Source organism: Perca fluviatilis, chromosome 16, assembly GCF_010015445.1.
Source record: "Perca fluviatilis chromosome 16, GENO_Pfluv_1.0, whole genome shotgun sequence".
In the NCBI taxonomy this organism is placed as follows: domain Eukaryota; kingdom Metazoa; phylum Chordata; class Actinopteri; order Perciformes; family Percidae; genus Perca; species Perca fluviatilis.
This window is the reverse complement of record NC_053127.1, coordinates 23566447-23584613: the sequence shown is the minus strand read 5'-3', so window position 1 is coordinate 23584613 and position 18167 is coordinate 23566447. Positions and strand designations below refer to the sequence as shown.

At 40.4% G+C, this 18167-nt stretch overlaps 2 protein-coding genes across 5 annotated transcripts in view; one reads left to right on the top strand and one right to left on the bottom strand.

The window, feature by feature from the left end:
- Positions 1–1039: 1039 nt before the first annotated feature.
- On the bottom strand, positions 1040–6979 carry mogat3b (monoacylglycerol O-acyltransferase 3b). The gene is made up of 9 exons (XM_039777058.1): positions 6830–6979; positions 6236–6359; positions 3700–3790; positions 3416–3523; positions 2578–2648; positions 2075–2279; positions 1779–1953; positions 1489–1673; positions 1040–1413 (listed from the first exon to the last, which is right to left on the bottom strand). The coding sequence occupies exons 1-9, from the start codon at positions 6850–6852 to the stop codon at positions 1259–1261; spliced, it is 1137 nt and encodes a 378-aa protein (XP_039632992.1). The 5' UTR covers positions 6853–6979; the 3' UTR covers positions 1040–1258.
- A 138-nt stretch (positions 6980–7117) lies between these two features.
- LOC120543802 (neuronal tyrosine-phosphorylated phosphoinositide-3-kinase adapter 1) overlaps positions 7118–18167 on the top strand; it is a 34462-nt gene continuing 23412 nt past the window's right edge. The window contains exon 1 of one of the 4 annotated variants that reach the window (XM_039777055.1): positions 7118–7219. Coding sequence is in view for 2 of the 4 variants with exons in the window: in XM_039777057.1 (XP_039632991.1) it covers positions 10240–10290 (51 nt within the window). In the remaining 2 variants the exon portion in view is untranslated. Of the gene's footprint in view, positions 7220–8917; positions 9476–10210; positions 10291–18167 lie in introns of those variants that run through there. The other 3 variants (XM_039777056.1, XM_039777057.1, XM_039777053.1) reach the window with 3 other exon arrangements.

The window sequence follows — 18167 nt, the reverse complement described above, 5'->3', positions numbered from 1 at the left end:
TCCATGCGTGCTGTAACACTGCCTGACGCCCCCAGCATTAGCTTAGCCTAGCACCGATCCTGCAGGTAACTGGTTCCAACTAGCCTACTGCTCTGAATAAATGACAATGCCAACATGTTCTATCCGTATACATACTGGGAACTATAGTCTCAGAAAGGCGAAGCAGCTCTGGGCTTCTTATGTGCTGCAAGCATATCACTCCACCCAAGTAGCAGTGCTTTGCCTTTGAGACTATAGTTCCCAGTTTATATATGGTTAAAAGATGGCTGGGTCTCATGTGACCTTGTTATTTGTACACGCTGTGACTATACAAATCACAAGATGTAAATAGGAAAATGTTGGAGTTATTACTTATTCGGAGCAGTAGGCTAGTTGGAACCAGTTACCTGCAGGATCTGTGCTAGGCTAAGCTAATACTGGGGGCGTCAGACAGTGTTACAGCACACAAATGAAAAGGGTATGTATTGACTTGTCTAACTCTGGGGATTACCGTGAGTAAGCTAAAGTCCCAATAAATTGGCCTGTTCCTTTAAGGTTAGAAAACAGGGGCTGATGTTTGGAGAATTATATTTTGAATTCTTTTCAACAAAGGTGTTTTTGCGCATTTGTGCTCATGATTTTCTCTGTTGCACATGTCTCAAGACTGCATACTCTAGTGCTGTGGAGAAGACAACCCCTTCTAGTGAAGCAGTTGTAAATGGTTGCCCTCTACTGGGTAAACCATTGAATGACAGAAAGTGCATGCATGCTGGCAGTTTTTGATACAGCTGCTGACTAGAAAGCTGCAGAAGCCTTGCAGTAGTGAAAGACATTTTAAATATTTTAAGTAGGAACAATTCCTATACAAACTCAAATGAAAAGTAAAAGTTCTCTTCTGAAGTTGGTCCTGGTCATACTAATTTGTTGATACAATTTACACAAATGAAAATGCACCAACTTATTTTCAGCAAGCATGCACATTAAAATCACATTTGAAGCCATAATGGAATCATTAGAAATTAGTCATTTTAGGTTATGAAAATGACAAATCTGGCACACAGACTTTTTCACTGCTTTATGAACATTACATGAAGGGCATCCCATCTTACATTCCTGAATTCAAATACAGTAGGAACTTGCAGAATGAAGCATGAACAAAAACCTGCCTGATCAATCTATTGTTTAAAAAGTTCAACAGATCAGATCCACACTCCCATCAAGGGTGAGCCCCATTAAAAGCAGCGAATAAAAACTGCTAATTAATTTGGAAGTCGAATTTCTAAAGGATCCGAAGCTTGTGACTGTCAGAAAGTCCACAGCTGACTTTGTGTTCATGGAACAACTTTGACAGGGCCTCCATGTACAGTTTATGATAGTGGTCGACCTCCTCCTCAGTAGGTGTGACACGCTTTGGCACCGAGATTGGACATCCCACTGGAAGTAGCAGAGCGTTATAAATAACAGGCTCGGGACAGGAAGTTCGGCTTAACTACAGAATTGAACACTTACCAACAGTGGTGACTGGAGTCCTGTAGGGCAGGAATGCCAAGTGCTCTCCAACAAATAGACACGGGGCAAAACCCATAATCTTTTTAAACAGGTCTTGTAACCTCCGACCTAGACTGCTTTCGGAGAAAATCACCTGCCGAAAGAGTTCATTCTCCCCAAATGAGTAAACAGGCACCAGATCAGCCCTGCGGAAGATCAGGGGTAATATCAGTTGTGGGCTGCTGGCTACATGTGAGTATAAAGATTACTTCCAACTGCTATTTATTTATTTTTAATAAGAGTGCTCTTACCCAAACTCGAGGGCCACCCTGACAAATCCCTTTCTCTTCTTCATGACTACAGCATTTACTCCAGGAGAGGAGTACAGAGCCTCAGCAGCACCCCCTATCACAATCACCACTGCATTCCCCTTGCCATTTTTTGAAAGGAGGTGGACAAGGCTTGGTTTGCTGACTGGACAGATACCTGATCAGATAAAGTAAGACCGTAACAATCACATTGTTTGTCTTCCATTTGCAGTCTGAAAAAGATTTCATATGGTTGATGTCAATAGCTCAGTCCTTTGGTTGAACATTGTTATAAATACCTGCACTCATTAAGTACTCCCTAAGGAGAGGTAGCCTGAAAAGTCCTGCCAATACCACCAGGGTGGCTTGCATCCCAGGAAACACCTTAGTGAAGCCACAGCTCTCAGTGCTGAAGCAGGCAAAGCCACCAAAACTCATGATACCATGTGGATGACAGCCTAGGATGTAGTTCTTGTTAGGATTCAGCTCGGCTGTCTTCACCAACTGAGCATAACAGAGTTGAACAGTCATCTCTGTTAACCATTAAACCAAATCCACTTACACTGTACATTAGGTCATTGAATGGGAGATTTGAAAGACAGACTTGTATCTTATTAGATTTATACCATATATGTAAATCCACCTTTTATAAAAGAGTCACAACAGATAATACCCAGAGTGATTTTAAAGTAAAAGCTACTTTTGTTTCAATATAGTTATGCTACTGGCCACTGTCACATCCATGCGTTCCAACCAAATTTAATCAAATCCGATGATGAAAACACCAAAATCTGAAACTTACTTTGATCGGGAAGAAATCTCTGAGGTGCTCCCAAACCCTCCACTTCCTCACAAATGTTGTTCTCCTGCCCCCTGATTGAGACATTAGAAATTGTAGAGACAGGGTCAACGTCATACTGCACACTAACAGTATACAGTTTCCATAATTGTAAACTGTTTTTCCAACTCCAACTACACAACTGTAGTGTGTTCACGCTGGAAAAGTGACTAAATGTTTCCGTGTATACCTCCCCAAAATGTGCTGCACTATTCTACCAAAATGCAATGCACAAAGTAAATTGAGGTCACAGTGAAGGAAAAAAAAAAAAAAAAAGCTCCAGGAACACCTCAGAACAAACAAACTATAAAATATTTGGAAAACACTTTCCTTTCTCAGAGCTTATTTGGCAGGGGAATTCTAAACTTGCAGTTTGAGGTGTTGTATAATTTCCGGTCAGTGTGTTGGTTTCTTGTATATTAACTACAAAATCAATATACTGATTAGCATCTACTAGATTCTGTGTAGAATGAATGTGCAGTATGAAATTGGGACAGCGATACACAACCGTTTATACTAACAGGAAATTATACAATGAAACGGCAATTATTTTATTTTTAGGGTGTTCACAAAATCGGCTTTACCATCATCCATAATTTAAGGATTTCCAGTTGTGATCAACTCCTTAATAGTTCCTTGTGGATTGCCTCATGGGAAATTATAAACGCACTAAAAAGTAAACTTTAGTTATTCCTTCACTACAGCACCGGCTTGTAATTTGTATACACTTGAGTATGGAATTGAGACACCGCTAACAGGATTAAATTTTTCTCGGATGCTTGAACAATGTAATTTCCTTTACCTCTTTCAGGGGTTTGCCAGTCCATCACCAGCCATATGAAGTACAGAGTGGAGAGCGGCCACAATGAGGTAAACATAAGGTACACCATCAGGATACTACAGCTCAGTCCTGACATCGTATTGTACATCATATGTTGGAGGTACAAGAGATGTCAATTAGCAGTATTAATACAGTGTATTAAAAGATTCAGTGACAAGCTTGTGAATTAACAGGTGAGCTAATGTAACTATAGCAATTATCTTTTGACATACTTAAATAAAAAGGGTTAATGTAGTGGATCTTACCCAAGAAGAGAAAGCTGAGTACCCATTGCAGAGTACTTACTGCCTCTAAAAACTTCTTCCACTGAGTTTTTTGTTTTGTCATTCCTTCAACCTGGAGGCCATAGCATTCATTTTCAGTAATCACAACAAATTAAACTGCGCTTTCATTCAATAAATGACCATGGGTACACTACCGGTCAAAAGTTTGGGGTCACTTAGAAATTTCCATTACAGACCTGGAACCTGTTTCACAAAACCAAGATAAGGGATTAAGCCGGGATTTCCCAGTTATCCTGGATGAATCTGTCCTTGACTCAGTTACCATTAAGCAGAGGCACATAAATCACCATGGAGATTTATTCTGTGCAGCTAGCCTGCTCCCGACCAGGCTAACAGCCAGGATTTATTTAATCCTGGAGCCTTTTCTGATCACCCAGCAGTGGTTTTACCCTATTGTTATCAGCCTGGATTAAAATACAACAGGTGCATATTGCGGTTCATTTAAGTACGGATATTATTTAAAGTTGTGACCATTATTTTTATAACATGAATATACTCTGTTCCATTCATGTTTACAGTGTGCATGGATTTTATCACTTAATTCTCTTTACAGTTTCTAGATTTTAGAGTCCAATTTCTTCAGTGTCTTTATTTTTTATGTCCATATATATGAGGGACCAATATAATATAATATGTAGAGAAGGAAACTAGTCTTAAAAAACACACAAAAAAATAACACATGGCAGATAATAGCGGACAGACTGAATGATACTCAAAAATACATTTATGAACTACTGCTCTTAACTGAAACCATTCAATGAGTCAAGGTCATTTGCAAAAACAAACAGTTGTACACTTTGCATTAAAAGCGAGCAGTGGAAGTTAATGACTTAGGAAATTTATATTTTAGCCCATGAGAGAGAGGGAGAAACAGTGAAAGAGATATTTACGCATCATATTCTAGCGTTGTAGAAAATTGATCTTCATGGTAAATTTCCTGAGTCATCTTTTGCTTACTTTTAAGGCAAAGAGTACAACTGTTAATTTGTGCAAATGATTAGTGGCCTAATCCTTGAATGGTAGGATTATTACGGTTTCAATTCAGAGCAGTGGTCAGTTAATGTATATATTTAGGCTACTTACGCATTCAGTCGGTCCGCAATCGTCTGCCATGCTTTCTCGCGATTTCATTACAGCAGCCGGGTTCCTTTTTATACAAATAATGGGTTTCACGTTATCATACTTCCATAAGAAGTTGCTGCTCACTCTGTATAAAGTGTGTACAATGCGTATTCTCCATTTTGGAATCAGTAAATCTGTGATCGACCTCACGGTTGTTTGAGGAAAGCCGTGGACGCGCAGATTGCTGAATTACTTCAGCCTGGCTCGACCTAGTCGCTCCTCCTCAGCCTAGCTTGGCTTTCATGAAACTCACCAAGCCAGGCTGCACAGATTAGACTAGATCAAACCTCGCTTTATCCTGGATTTATAAATTCTGCTTTTGTGAAACAGGCCCCAGGGCAGCGGTTTTCAGATTACATTATGTGCTTACATAATTGCAAAAGGGTTCTCCAATTTTTTCTCAGGTTCTCCAATGTTTTCTTAGCCTTTTAAAATGATATCAGATTAGTAAACAGAATGTGCCTTTGGAACATTGGATGAATGGTTGCTGATAATGGGCACTGTAGATATTGCATAAAAAATCAGCCACTTCCTTCTACAACAGTCGAGAACCCTTTTGCAATTATGTCAGAACATAATGTAATCTGAAAACAGCTGCCCTGATTTAAAAACAAAAACAATTCAGCTGATTTCAGCTCGTATTCTGTCTGTAATGGAGTGGAAATTTCTAAGTGACCCCAAACTTTTGACTGGTAGTGTATATAAAGCATATCTTATGCCAGTAGAAATGACAAAAGTTGCTTATCTGAGATGACATTTGTGATAGTAGCCTTTATGGTAGATGTCGGATTGCATCAGTAATGACCACTTCAGCTTTTGCTCTTAATCTTCCTTTAGGCAAGTTAAGGGCCTAAAAACTTGCAATGCAGGCAGCAGCCTGATGATCCAACTTATGAACGAGCTGGCAGGCGAAACCTAGCTAAACAGTTTTAATTTGCACACAAATAAAATTCACCCAAGCGTGTTTGACCACAAGACATCTTTGCCGAAAAGTCATTAAAGGGATACGCCACAGTTTGTTGAAATAGGGCTTATCACGTTCTCCCATAGCTGTAGATAGGTGGGCCAACGCATTTTTTTGTGCATGCATCGCTTTAGTCCGGTGCAACACCGGCAGCGCCGCCGCTAGTTATCTTAGCGTAGTGAATGGAATCCTATGTTACCGGTTAGCATATTGTGAGTAAAACTGAGCCAAAAAAATAAATAAAAATACCTAATTGCTTGCACTGAGACAAAAAAAATGCATTGGCCCACCAATCTACAGCCAGGGTAGACCGTGATAAGCCCTATTTCAACAAACGGTGGCGTATTCCTTTAAGACACCATAAAACTAATTTTATAATCATACTGCTAATCATGAAATAAAATACTTTACCTTATTAGAGTTTGTATCAACGTTATTTTGAATGGATGCAGGTTCACCAGTTGAGGGAAAGCACAACGGACAGGATGCACTTTGACCATTTAAAGCTGCTGATAACGAATCCACTCCCCCGATACTTTGACACAAGCAAGCAATGTCAGAGATAAACATGACAAGTTTAATAGTTGGATACTTTCTGCACAGCGTCTCCTAGAGGACATGCAACAATAATTGTATGATCAGGTTGGTGTGTGTCTCCTTTGTAGCTGTGCACTCTAGTGGCCAAAAAGATTACAGGTCAGTGGTCAAAAATATTGGCTTCTCTATGCATCTCCTCATGAACGGACAGAAATGTCACTTTTACCAGAAATATTGCTCTTGCTCATTACATTTCTAATCAATTTAGGCTAGCGTTAATAAAGCTCAACACTTTCTGCAGATGTTTCCCAATACAAGCCTTTCTCAAAGTAAAGGGACTCTGCACCCTGAACCAATGGAAGGCTTTTAATGAACAACAGAGAGAGAAAACGGCAGCAAAAAAATGCATTGCAATTTTGGGATTGTACCGATAGGGCTTACCGGAGCCTTTGTTAATATTATTTATACCTGTGCTTCTCCGGCTCTGTCATGGCTGCCAAAAGGGTATATTTTCATTAAAGGGCCTGCACGCTCACGCAGGTGTTTTTAATGGCCCTGGCTGATTGAACCTCCAGTCAGGTTAAAGTTGGGTGGAGCTTTGCTGGGAGATATGTGATGTCACCAAACTCTGTAAACCAATGAGAATGGTAACAGTGTAAGTTGCCCGAACAGGTGCAACAAAATGAACAGCAGGATGAGGGAGATGCCAATTAAGTGCAGTTTGTACACGCCCACACAGTCCTGAGCAGAGAGCTTATCAGGTGAAAGAGGTCTTATCAGGTGAAAGAGGTCTTATCAGGTGAAAGCACCTGCGTAGGTGGACTATGGCTGTGCAGGGACTTCAGCGTTGAATCCCATGTGAGTCTTATTACACAGAGGCACAGTCAAAGCCTAATGGGAGATGTATTTGTTGAATTCTAACAAAAGAATGGAACTTTAAAAGGAAATGTTATTAGCTGGTACAGCAGTAGCTTTTGATTTATTTTAGAATATACATTTAGATAGAAATAATATATAATTTAGAGAGGGAAGTCCATGATGACGTTTCAGCTTTTCAGAAAGACAATTAAAAGAAACACTCTTTGATAATGAGGCTAGTGTTACAGAGGCCAAACTGGAAATTGAGCTATCCCCTACAGCTTTAATACTAAGTTATGGTCAATATAAGTATAATTTTGATGTATTTGTACTTGAGTATTTCCATTGTCTACTTTATACTTCTACTCCACTACAAATCAGAGGGAAATATTTTTCTTACACCACTACATATATTTCATAGCTTTAGTTACTAGTTACTTTGCAGATTCAGATTAGTAATACTATATATAAATAACGTCTTTTTTGATTCATTGATCCCTTAAAGTGATGTGCATATTAATGCATCAATAATTATAATTCAGCAATATTCTATACATTATTCTGAAAATGATTCTTTCTGCATGAGTATTGTTTTTGGGTACTTTAAGTATATTTTTCGAGGCTAATACTTTACTTTTACTCAAGGACAATCTTGAATGCAGGTCTTTTACTTGTAACAAAGTATCTTTACATTGTGTTGCTGCTTTAAGTAAAAGATCTTTTTCAGTTTTTTACCACTGCATAGAATTTAAATGATATGCTCTCAATGACTGACCAGTGTCTGAAGACAGCGTGGACTTTCTTCAGGTGCCTGCTCGTTGACGTGACCCTCACAGCCATACTTTGACCCCGTGCTCATTGCTGTACAGCTTTATTTTTTAGCAGTGAGAGTCCAAAGATTTTACTGATATTAGCCTACATGATTAGGCCTGTTTCTCAAGAGGGAGCACTAATGTCGGTTAACGTTTCAACTCTGTCAGCTGTCCTTAACTATACAATCTCCCACAGACTTTAGGGGGCGTGTCAGCCTCACACAGGCCATGTGTTGGCTAGTTGGTCATGTGACACCTCCCAAAAAAAAAAAAAAAACACCACCACATTTGTAGCTTTAGTTACAATTTCCCATACCCCTTAAAAAAGAAGGGGAAAAAATACATTATTAAGACGGTGTTTTCCTTTATACAGACTCTGGATTCCCACACTTTTCTCAGTCAGATCCCATTTTATTTCTACCCGTTGGCTTTAATTTACACAACTGGTCATGTAGTCATACCAATATTCATATGACGGCTTAGCCTACTTTATATGTCTGGGGTTAGGGTTTATGGCGAGCTTTTTTATACTTAATGTGTTTTTATCTCCCATTACATCCAAATAATGCTCCTATAATAGGCCCATTCCCCCATATGACTGATTTTCTTTGTTTTTGTGTATTCTAATAATATAGTCCAGGTTTATTATAGTTGAAAAAAAGTCGTCGGCTAGCCTACTTTATCAAGAATCCATCCTGACATTTAATGAGTCCGCTGCTGAATTCTTCTGCTAAATATGAGTCGTGAAGGGAAATTTCATTTCGGTCTGCTGATAGAAGATAACTGCCTCTCGTCTCAGTTGGACTCAGAGACCTCGGATGCTTTTTTTTCTTTTCTTTTCTATAAACAACCACTGGTCTGCTCTCAGGAAGTACGTATGAATATTAATATGGATGCAAATACACAGTGAGGATGCCCAGCGCTTGAACCAACACAGCGCGCTGATATCTGCGCATCTTTGTTTTGACATTTTATTTCTGTTCGTGCTTGAACTGAAAGCATGTTTCTTTTGCGGAGGTCGCGCTGGAGCCTCTTTTGAAGCCCACAAGGATGGCGTTGTACCTGAGTGTTTGCAGAGGAACCTTTTGTAACGTCGCATTGAATTGCACCATGGTTTTCAATCAGATCTCACACCGGCCAGGCTACACCGAGCCTCGGTAGCCTACAGTCAGTGCGCTGTTTATCATAAAAATGGAAGACCTTTCGCGTCAAGAAAAGGCGTCAGTCCGGCAATATGCGTCTGAATAACTGATTTTTCATTCCCACGTCAATTGACACATCTGGGAAAGGATTTTTTTTCCTCCCCTCCAGTCTACCAAGACAGCTGTGTCATCAACAACCGGCGTGGTGTTGTTGTTGTTGTTGTCTGATTTTTACGAGCCCGGGCCACTGGATATCGGCACTGTCTGCCTCTGCGCCAGCCATAGGCTACCCCGTTTCAAAGGTAGGTATCACACCTTCGTTAATATTATGTTTTGCTTCATGAATCTCCGCATCAGTTGCTTACATCATCTAGCCATATAACCAGCTGTCATAGTCAAAATGCACTGTCTGCCTAATTAGCAGCAGAGAATACGACGCTGTATTGCGGAGGGGATACGGGCCTGATGGCATTTTTACGCGTAAAAAAAGGTTGACAGTGAGCCGCTGCGTGTTCACAAGCCAAATTATTCAACCTTGAAGCCTCACAGCCCATGACGGCGAATATAAGGCCTGTATTCTGACTCAAAACACAAAAGAAATGGGAAGATATGGCAACACCGACCGCGCAATGCAACCCACAGCCCGCGTTTAAGTTCAGTCGTGACAGACCTTATAAATATTTCACTAAAAAACAAGCCTCAATCAGCTGACTGGTGATGCTGGAGCATGCACGGCGTTATTAATCAAATACCTACACCCCATCAGTGTCAGCGTGAGGAGCCCCATTCTGCAAGGCCGTGATGGAAAACATCTGCATGTTTTCGGATAATAAGAGTGTAGCAGGGTTGTATGGTGCGTGTGTGAATGGGCGGTAGTTACTCTGATTGTGAATACGCTGGTGATGCTTGTGTGTTTGTGCGCAGCCAGGTGAGGATGTGTTGGCGCGTCTTTGAGGTGCGGGAGAGCCAGGCGTCTGGATGAGGAGAGCCTCGATCATCACATGTGTTGTTTTTTTTTAAAGACGATACCCGATAAACTGCCGCAGTATCACACCTTACGTCCTGTATGAGACGATCCACAAGGATCGAGGGGTTGGGAAATAAACGTGAAATTAAGGTTAGTCAACACTGCTTCTTTCCTCCCTTTTCCGGGCGTGACAGCCACTCAAAACGACCATCACACACACACACTGGGAGAATTCTTCTTCACCACCCCACCACAATCTTAAAGACATGTCAAATGAAAACGTTTGTTATAGTTATTCTCTACCTGACTGGCTTTAATATCCCTTTCAGTGGTTGGAAGAATCAGAGTAGGCTGCTTGATTTGGCTGGAAATGTTATATCTAGATTGAATGGACATTTTATTTTTGAAATAAGCAGGAATCTCAGTTAGTACTGCTACAAAACAATGTGAGATTTTAAAAGGATTGGGTGGAAATATCACAAAACTGCAACTTCTACTGAATATAACAGACATTCCTATGTGAATGTAGAAACAGGATGATGGTTTGTCTTTAGGGATGAAGTACCAGTGTGTTGGATACTTCACTGTCTGCCTGAAATTGAACTGAAATATAAAATGAAACTAATTACCTGTCAGTCTTGTTTGACCTTGGAGCAGAATATGGCAGAAAATCGTCCTTTGACTTTAAGTCCTGCTTAGGCTAACAGATACATCAGATCTGATATGTGACTCTTATGCTGTTTGGTTTAAGCACATGTTGGTACAAAAAGAGGGGAGTGGGGATGGTTTTGAGCAGCTGTGGGTTTGGGGTCATTGAGTGCAGGCTGTGAGCCACACATACTGTGCAGTGTGTCTTAAATGCAGAAACAAAACCAGGGCCCGCACAACCTGTCCTTGCTCGCCTGGTGATCCCAAATTCAGTCCAGAAATGTGATTAAATCAGGAAACCGCAACTGTATGTGGCAGCAAATAAATGGCATGGTGATATATGGTGATACTTTGGTTAAGAGTTAATGAAATTTGGCAGAGCTCATGATGTATTTACGGAAAGAATAAAAGTGACCAGTGTTTTCAATAAAGGAGAAAGGATTCTGACTACATTTGAGCTTTTCTCCATAAAGTGGATGATTCAGTTGCTCTGACCGGCAGTGTAGGCCTACATCGTGTCTCATTCCAAAAAGGATGAGCAATTCAGTATTAAGTTTGGAAGATTGAATGAATACACAAATATACTGGAGCCAGGGAGGGGGCGAGGGAAGGCCCACACAGGGCCAGAGAGGAGAGGGACTGATGGATGTGCGACATACGTGGCAAATGCTGACATTTTAAGCCCATTTCTCTAGTGGAGTGGAAACCCTTGTCTGGATGAGCAGTAATGGATTTTTTTCTTCTTTTCTTGCTGTGGATTTCTCAGTGCACCCAAAGAGATTGTTTCCCTAGAGTTTGAGCAGCAGCAGTCAATAGGTTGGTAAAAGTAATATATACATTTATGGCTACTACTGTCGTGCAGATATTTCAAAATCAATACCACTGTAGACGTGTTTAGCTGGCTTCAGTGTGCATTGTTGTTTCTTTAAGGGGAGAACAGGTGCTCCTTCCATCTGTGGTTTCACCATCCTGATGCTCTCAGCTTTGTCAGAGGGAGATGGCATGAGAAATGATGACTTGTTTCCACTGCAGCACATGGGCAACATGAGTGACTGCTATCAGTTAGGATTTATAAACTGTGCTTCAGGCTGTGTGTGCAGGTTTCATTGATCATCCCAATGGAGACATTTCTGGTTATTTGGGTCTGAGAAGTAATTCACTTTGTTTACTACGAGTAGAAAAGATGACTGTTTAGCTCAGGGGAAAGTTTGCCCCTAGTGGTTTTGGATTGAATCTTGCCACAGTTTTCTCTCCCATCACTGTACTTCGCTTCCCCCTGTACGTTCATGCTCAGTAAATAACACTCAAGTGTGTGTGTGTGTGTGTGTGTGTGTGTGTGTGTGTGTGTGTGTGTGTGTGTGTGTGTGTGTGTGTGTGTGTGTGTGTGTGTGTGTGTGTGTGTGTGTGTGTGTGTGTGTGTGTGTGTGTGTGTGTGTGCATACATACATACATACAAAATCATGGTTTTTCAAGCAAAAATAATAAAACAATGCTCCACATTGTCATATTCCAGCTTATCAAATGGGAGGGTGTGCTGCTTCACTTTGTCAAAATAGTAAACTGAGTAAGTTTGGGTTTTGGACTTTTGGTCAGACTAAACAAGACATTTTAATACGTCACTTTGGGCTCTGCAAAGTTGTGACTAACATCTTTGTCTCGGTACTGGTATCAGTGTAACTCCATACTAATGATGTCTGTTTACGTCTGTGTCCGCTCAGAGATGATGGGAAACTGTCGAGATGAGGTGAATTTAAGTGAAGTTTATATTATTCCTCTTCATGTGTGTAGAAGTTGGCTGTTATCTTGGAATTGTATATATTATGGAGATGTTGGTTGAGTGGCATGAGATGTTCTTGTTTTTTTTTTGTTTTTGTTTTTTTTAAATCAACAAGCTTGTTAATCTATTAATGAAGCAGTAGACTTCTTCCAGGGGTGTTTCATCTTGCTTTCATCCTCGTATACAAAATATCGAACACTTCTAATTAGAAAGGGAGTTAGCAAAGCTGATGTATGTTTTTGTTTCATAGAACTATTTCATTCAAAAGTGGGGAAAAAATATTGTTGAAAATTGAAACGGTAGAGATATCCTGACTTTGGATGACACTTGTAAGGCTGGATCCTACACTTCCCATAATGCATCTCAATAAAAACCCCTTGTGATACGCTCACTTCCTGGTAAACTTCATGCTCCCAGGTTGAAACACAGGCTGCATGTTATAAATTTATGAATGAAGACCGAGCTTAGATAACCCTGGTGACATCGGTGTGACATCATCAGGGTCATTTTCTCTGACTTCAGCTGCTCAAAAAGCCAACATCAGACACTTGTTTTTACAAAATGAAAAACCATTAAAACGTGTGGAGTGCCCCTTTTTAATCATAAACCGTCTGTCACTAATATAGGTTAAATTGAATTCATTACCTAAATTACCTTTTTAGGATTGTATTAGTATTGTATATTATCATAATGACGCAAATTTTTGAATCCCGCATCAATATTAAACCTTGCTAAAGTTCTTGTCACAGTGTTTTATAAATAGGTGTAAAGGTTCTCTCTGGTGGATCCTTGATTAAAGGGAATGCCATTTACCAGTGGTATCCTGGGTACAAATCTTGCCTTGAACAGTGTTAGATGTCATCCCCCTTTGTCTTCTGGCTCTCCTGGCTCTTTATTAATATGCTGTCCAGTAAAGAGAGGGACACAAAAAAAATTGAATCCCATTTGATTTTTTTATTTTTTTTTAGCTGTGTCTACGACTCAACTCCTCCTTTCTAAACAGATATCATAACGGCATACAGAATACTTGCTCTGCTTTAGAAATGATTGTAATCTATTTGTCTGATAGCTTTCTATTTTTTTTTTATGTAACATGATGCACTGGATGTAGGGGCTGAAAAAAGCATGGTGAAATTTCAAATGGACAGACATCCCATGCACCCACTTGCTCTACAAATACCCACTGGCTTCTTATTGCTTTATTTGGGAGCTCCCTTTGTTTGGTGGCTCGCTGGTTGCTCCATAAGGTCATACATGCGTGTCCCTTGTTTGACCGGAGAATGTCTGGGATGTACATGTCCAAATTAACCAGTGAAAATTCAAATTAAATGCTCCCTTTTAAAATGCTGTCTTTCTGGTCTGTAAGCCTCTTACAGCACCCAAGTCTTCATTGCAGTGTGTAGTCAAGAGTAATGATGTGTGGTAATGATTTCCTTGAGGCAACTCATCTTTGTTCATTCCCCCTCTGTTTCCTTCTCATTAAACCTTTCATAACAATTCGCATGGTACCATGCAAAATAAATAAAGTGAGGAGCCAATAGTTACTCCTCTCTTTTTGGCACAGAGGTCCCAGTCTCAAGCCCTGTTAATCACTACCTATTTATATGTATCTGTGCAGTATCTTTCACATGGATAACCATGCAAGTATTTGGGACAGAAAGCAATATGTTTACATGGGTTTGTGTGCCATTTATCTCCTTTTTTTTTTTTTTTTTTTAATTATTATCAAGAAGCCCTTAGCATAGTCATTTAAGCATCATTATGTGAGAACAGTAATTGGCAAGAAATGGAGTTACTAGTGGAGCACGTTGTAGCTCTATTTTGAATTATACATGTTTCAGCATGGATAAATGGTCCACAGTGGCTTAGAGTCATGTGTTATTGTCCCTATTCTCATTAAAGACACTCAGTAATTCACCAAAGACCTTCAAAAGACCTTGACTAACGAAATCATTAGGAGGCAGTAACATGTTATTTTTCTGGCAGCTGTGTGTTGCAAACAGCGAAAATCTATGTTCCACATTATTGTTGTCCTAACATGTCACTGCCTACGAGGGTCTGAAACTGACGTGGAGCATAAAGCCGCCTACACGCGATAGGCGTCAAAACCGCTTTGCGCTGGCCGTTCCATTGATTTCCTATGGGGAGAGCAGTGCTCGGATTTGCCGTTTTGCGCTGCGCTCAAAGTTCAAATTATTTAAAATTTGACCTAGTTGCCGCTGACTTTTCGAAAGCGCAACTGATGAGATAACAGCTGTCGTTACCTAGCAACGGGGAAAAGCTTTCTTGCCACCCTCGATGACGAATACCTGGGCTGCGCTTTGCTCTGCGCCCTACCTAGCGGTGCGCAGAGAGCAAATCTCTTATGTGTAGGCGGCTTAATGGTTGCAGAAGTATCGCACAGGGCCAATTCATTCATTAAAGGTCACCAGCAAAAACTCAGGGTTCAGCAACCATATGTGAAATAGGCGAGTATACACAGTGACTTTAGAAATGCAAATCTGAATGCAGGATGACTTAAGTATGTGTTGTAAATGTCAGAGCAATCTTTATTTGTGCTGAAAAGAATCCCAGCTGACTGGTTAGGTGTCAGCAAAAGGACCTCCAACTTTGATTTTTGATGACTCAAATACAAACATGGATTTAAAGGGGCTCAGAACTATTCAGAACTTAATATTGCAGCAAACACATATTTGCTATAGCTATAGTGGAGTAATGGTGTCTTAACCAGAGAATAAAGTTACACTCCCTCTGCGTGTGTTGTCATCCGAGCGTCTCTATTCTTTGTTTTAATAGCGGGTCTGGCCATGCGTGCATGTGGCCATGAAAAAAGGTAGGTATTTCACATATTGGAGAACTGTGTTAGCTGTATGGAGGCAGTCCCAGCCCGCTGTTTTTTTAAAGTATTTTGAGTACAGCCCCTTTAAAGAAGGTGATCTTAAAGTCTTTTTTCTATATAGCATAGATCTGTTTACCAATTATTTGAATTGTTTTTATTATTATTATAAGCCCTGTAATAGGTTTCAATTCTGGGTAAATTAAGTTGATAATCTGACTGATTTTTTTTCGAAATGGCAATTTTTCTACACAATCACAAATCGCAAATAAACAATGCCGGTTCAGAGCAATGTGTTGAACATTGGTGCATCAAAAACAATTACACGGTTGCAGCCGATACAGCAGAGGTGACACTGTACAAGTGGGAGCCACTTGGGCCAAAACAAGTCTCTACACAAGCCACTCATAATCATCTTGTTAAAGTCAATGATGTTTTTCTATCTGCTATTTTGGGGAAGTACCATATATAAGAAAACACTGCCTGAATCAGACACCCTGCGATCTGCCATTTGCCCCAGTTAGTGCCTGTTCATTGTATCACTCTTAGTGCAGTGAACAGCGGGAATGACAGGAATAGGACTTGCTCAAGTGAGACCCTGAGCTGAAAACCTGCCAATCACACCTGTAAGGCCAACAAGCCTGTACATTTTTACCACTCAAGCTCTTTAGTTTCTCAAACAAGTGCATCAAAGTGTCTTAACAATATCTCTTCTTCTGAGTTACTGTCATGTTGGTGAACACTGTAGGGTCTAAACAACGTGTGTGTGTGTGTGTGTGTGTGTGTGTGTGTGTGTGTGTGTGTGTGTGTGTGTGTGTGTGTGTGTGTGTGTGTGTGTGTGTGTGTGTGTGTGTGTGTGTGTGTGTGTGTGTGTGTGTGTGTGTGTGTGATTATCCTGTGCAACCTACGCTATGACTCGCCTATCGGGGGATTTTGAGCACAAGGAGTAGGATGGTTTGAATGTTGGAAGACCACTTGTGGCCTATATCTGGCTTTGCTAATCACACCAACGCTGCTGCTGCCGCTCCATCTTTCAATCAGAAGAAGGTTCAACTCAGCAAGTGCACCAGCAGGCTTATAATAATTCTGATGTTGTTTAATTAGATTTTTTTAGATAGAAATGAGTCTACATGTCCATTTGCCATTCTTCAGCCTCTCACTACATATTGCACTGCAAACGAGCCTTTCTAAGGCACTTTAAAATCTACTAGCTCTTTTTGAGATATGAGTCGAGCACACTACAAGCTGCTGGGAGGCAAATCATGTCTAGTTTACAGTGATGTTGAGTTGATCCCTGTTTTGCTTTGGGCTAGTGCGCTTTGCTTAATTGTTGCTGAATAGTTTATGAGGTTGGTCTTGTTGGGGCAGGGACAGCCTATGTGCCGAGGGCTATGATGTTTTTAGCTTCTTTTTTTAAATCGGTGAATCAAATAAATCAAAACGATGGAATTTGAATCAGTAGACAGTAAGCACATGTAGTGAAGTCTGGCAGCTGTGGATCATAAAATAGGTTTAGCTTTGGTCCAAGCAGGATTTGGCTCAGAGAGATCCTCCATCTTGTTGTGTAGAGCAGACAAGACATTCCTCACTTCCATTTGAGATAAGGAGCTTCATGTACTGTGGAAAGATGTGTACCAAGACGTGCACCATTACTTATCTGACAGACAGTGTGGATTTCTATATGATCAGTATTTGTTTAATAAATATCCAAGAAAAAAAAAAGACTAAAACTAATAGGGAGGCAGGCAATATTGCTGGGTAATCCACATCTAAAATAAGTCAGATCTTGGTTAGAGAAGGATGCTGGCTCAGTGAAGCATGTGCAGCTGCAGAGTGGAGCTCTTCCCCTCATGCACGAGGGTGAGAGTGGAGTTTTTTTTAAGTTCTTACTCTTTTCCCTGCAGCGCTATACCTCACAGCCTGGGTTGCACATCCAAATATAAAGAGCAAGCTAAATAGTTTACTCACTGTACAGTCCTGAATAATGTCTTCGTCCGTCACACCACATGTAATGGAGACTGTCCTCCTTCCCTGAAAAACGCCTGCATAAATCGTTTATTTAAGTTTCAATTATGAACCATATTTACGTTTACAGTGACAGTGCCCTCTAGTGGCCGTAGTAATTCTGATGGGAGCCAAGCAGGAGGTAAGTTGACGAAGTATAAGAGCCCATTATACATCCATGATAAGAGCACGTAAATCATAGATGAATTATATTAGACTCAAATCCACGCTGAAATTGAAGTTATGTGTGTGGCATGTGGTCGATGGGTCAAACAATCGCAGGACTTTCACACAGGAGACCCAGCTTTGGGTACCATTCAGGTTTTTTTTTTACTTTATGGAACAAACAGAAGTATGTCATGTTCTGCGTCACGTGCATAGCCTGAAGTGAAGTAAGTAGCAAATGTCCATGATTTTAACCCAAACCACGATTTTTTTTCCTAAACTTTAAGTAGATATTGTGTATAAACGTAACCCAACTGCGACCGTTTCACAACGTCAATGGCGTGTTTTAAACTGCAAGCATTACTTTTAGATATAAGGGCGGTAAACGCTCCTGTGGGTCTGATTTCCTGGCACGGCTAGGGGCGCTAATATATGAAACACTCCTATGGGTCATTTTAGGGAGTAGGAATAAACGACCTATATCGTCGTAGTGTTTGGAGGACTTGTTATTGCACACAGTGCTCATGCTGCACACATTCTAAGCATTGCTTTCTTGATTGATTTCATTGTTCAATTTTCGTTTCTTCTCTCTGTCTC

What these genes read in the sequence shown, in the direction of transcription:
- mogat3b (XM_039777058.1), bottom strand. Translation starts at nt 6,852, where the DNA reads ATGACAGAGCCGGAGAAGCACAG. An exon ending in ACAGAGCCGGAGAAGCACAG is followed by an intron (nt 6,360 to 6,829) that starts GTATAAATAATA and finishes CTTGTGTCAAAG; the next exon opens with TATCGGGGGAGTGGATTCGT. An exon ending in GACTCCAGTCACCACTGTTG is followed by an intron (nt 1,414 to 1,488) that starts GTAAGTGTTCAA and finishes TGCTACTTCCAG; the next exon opens with TGGGATGTCCAATCTCGGTG.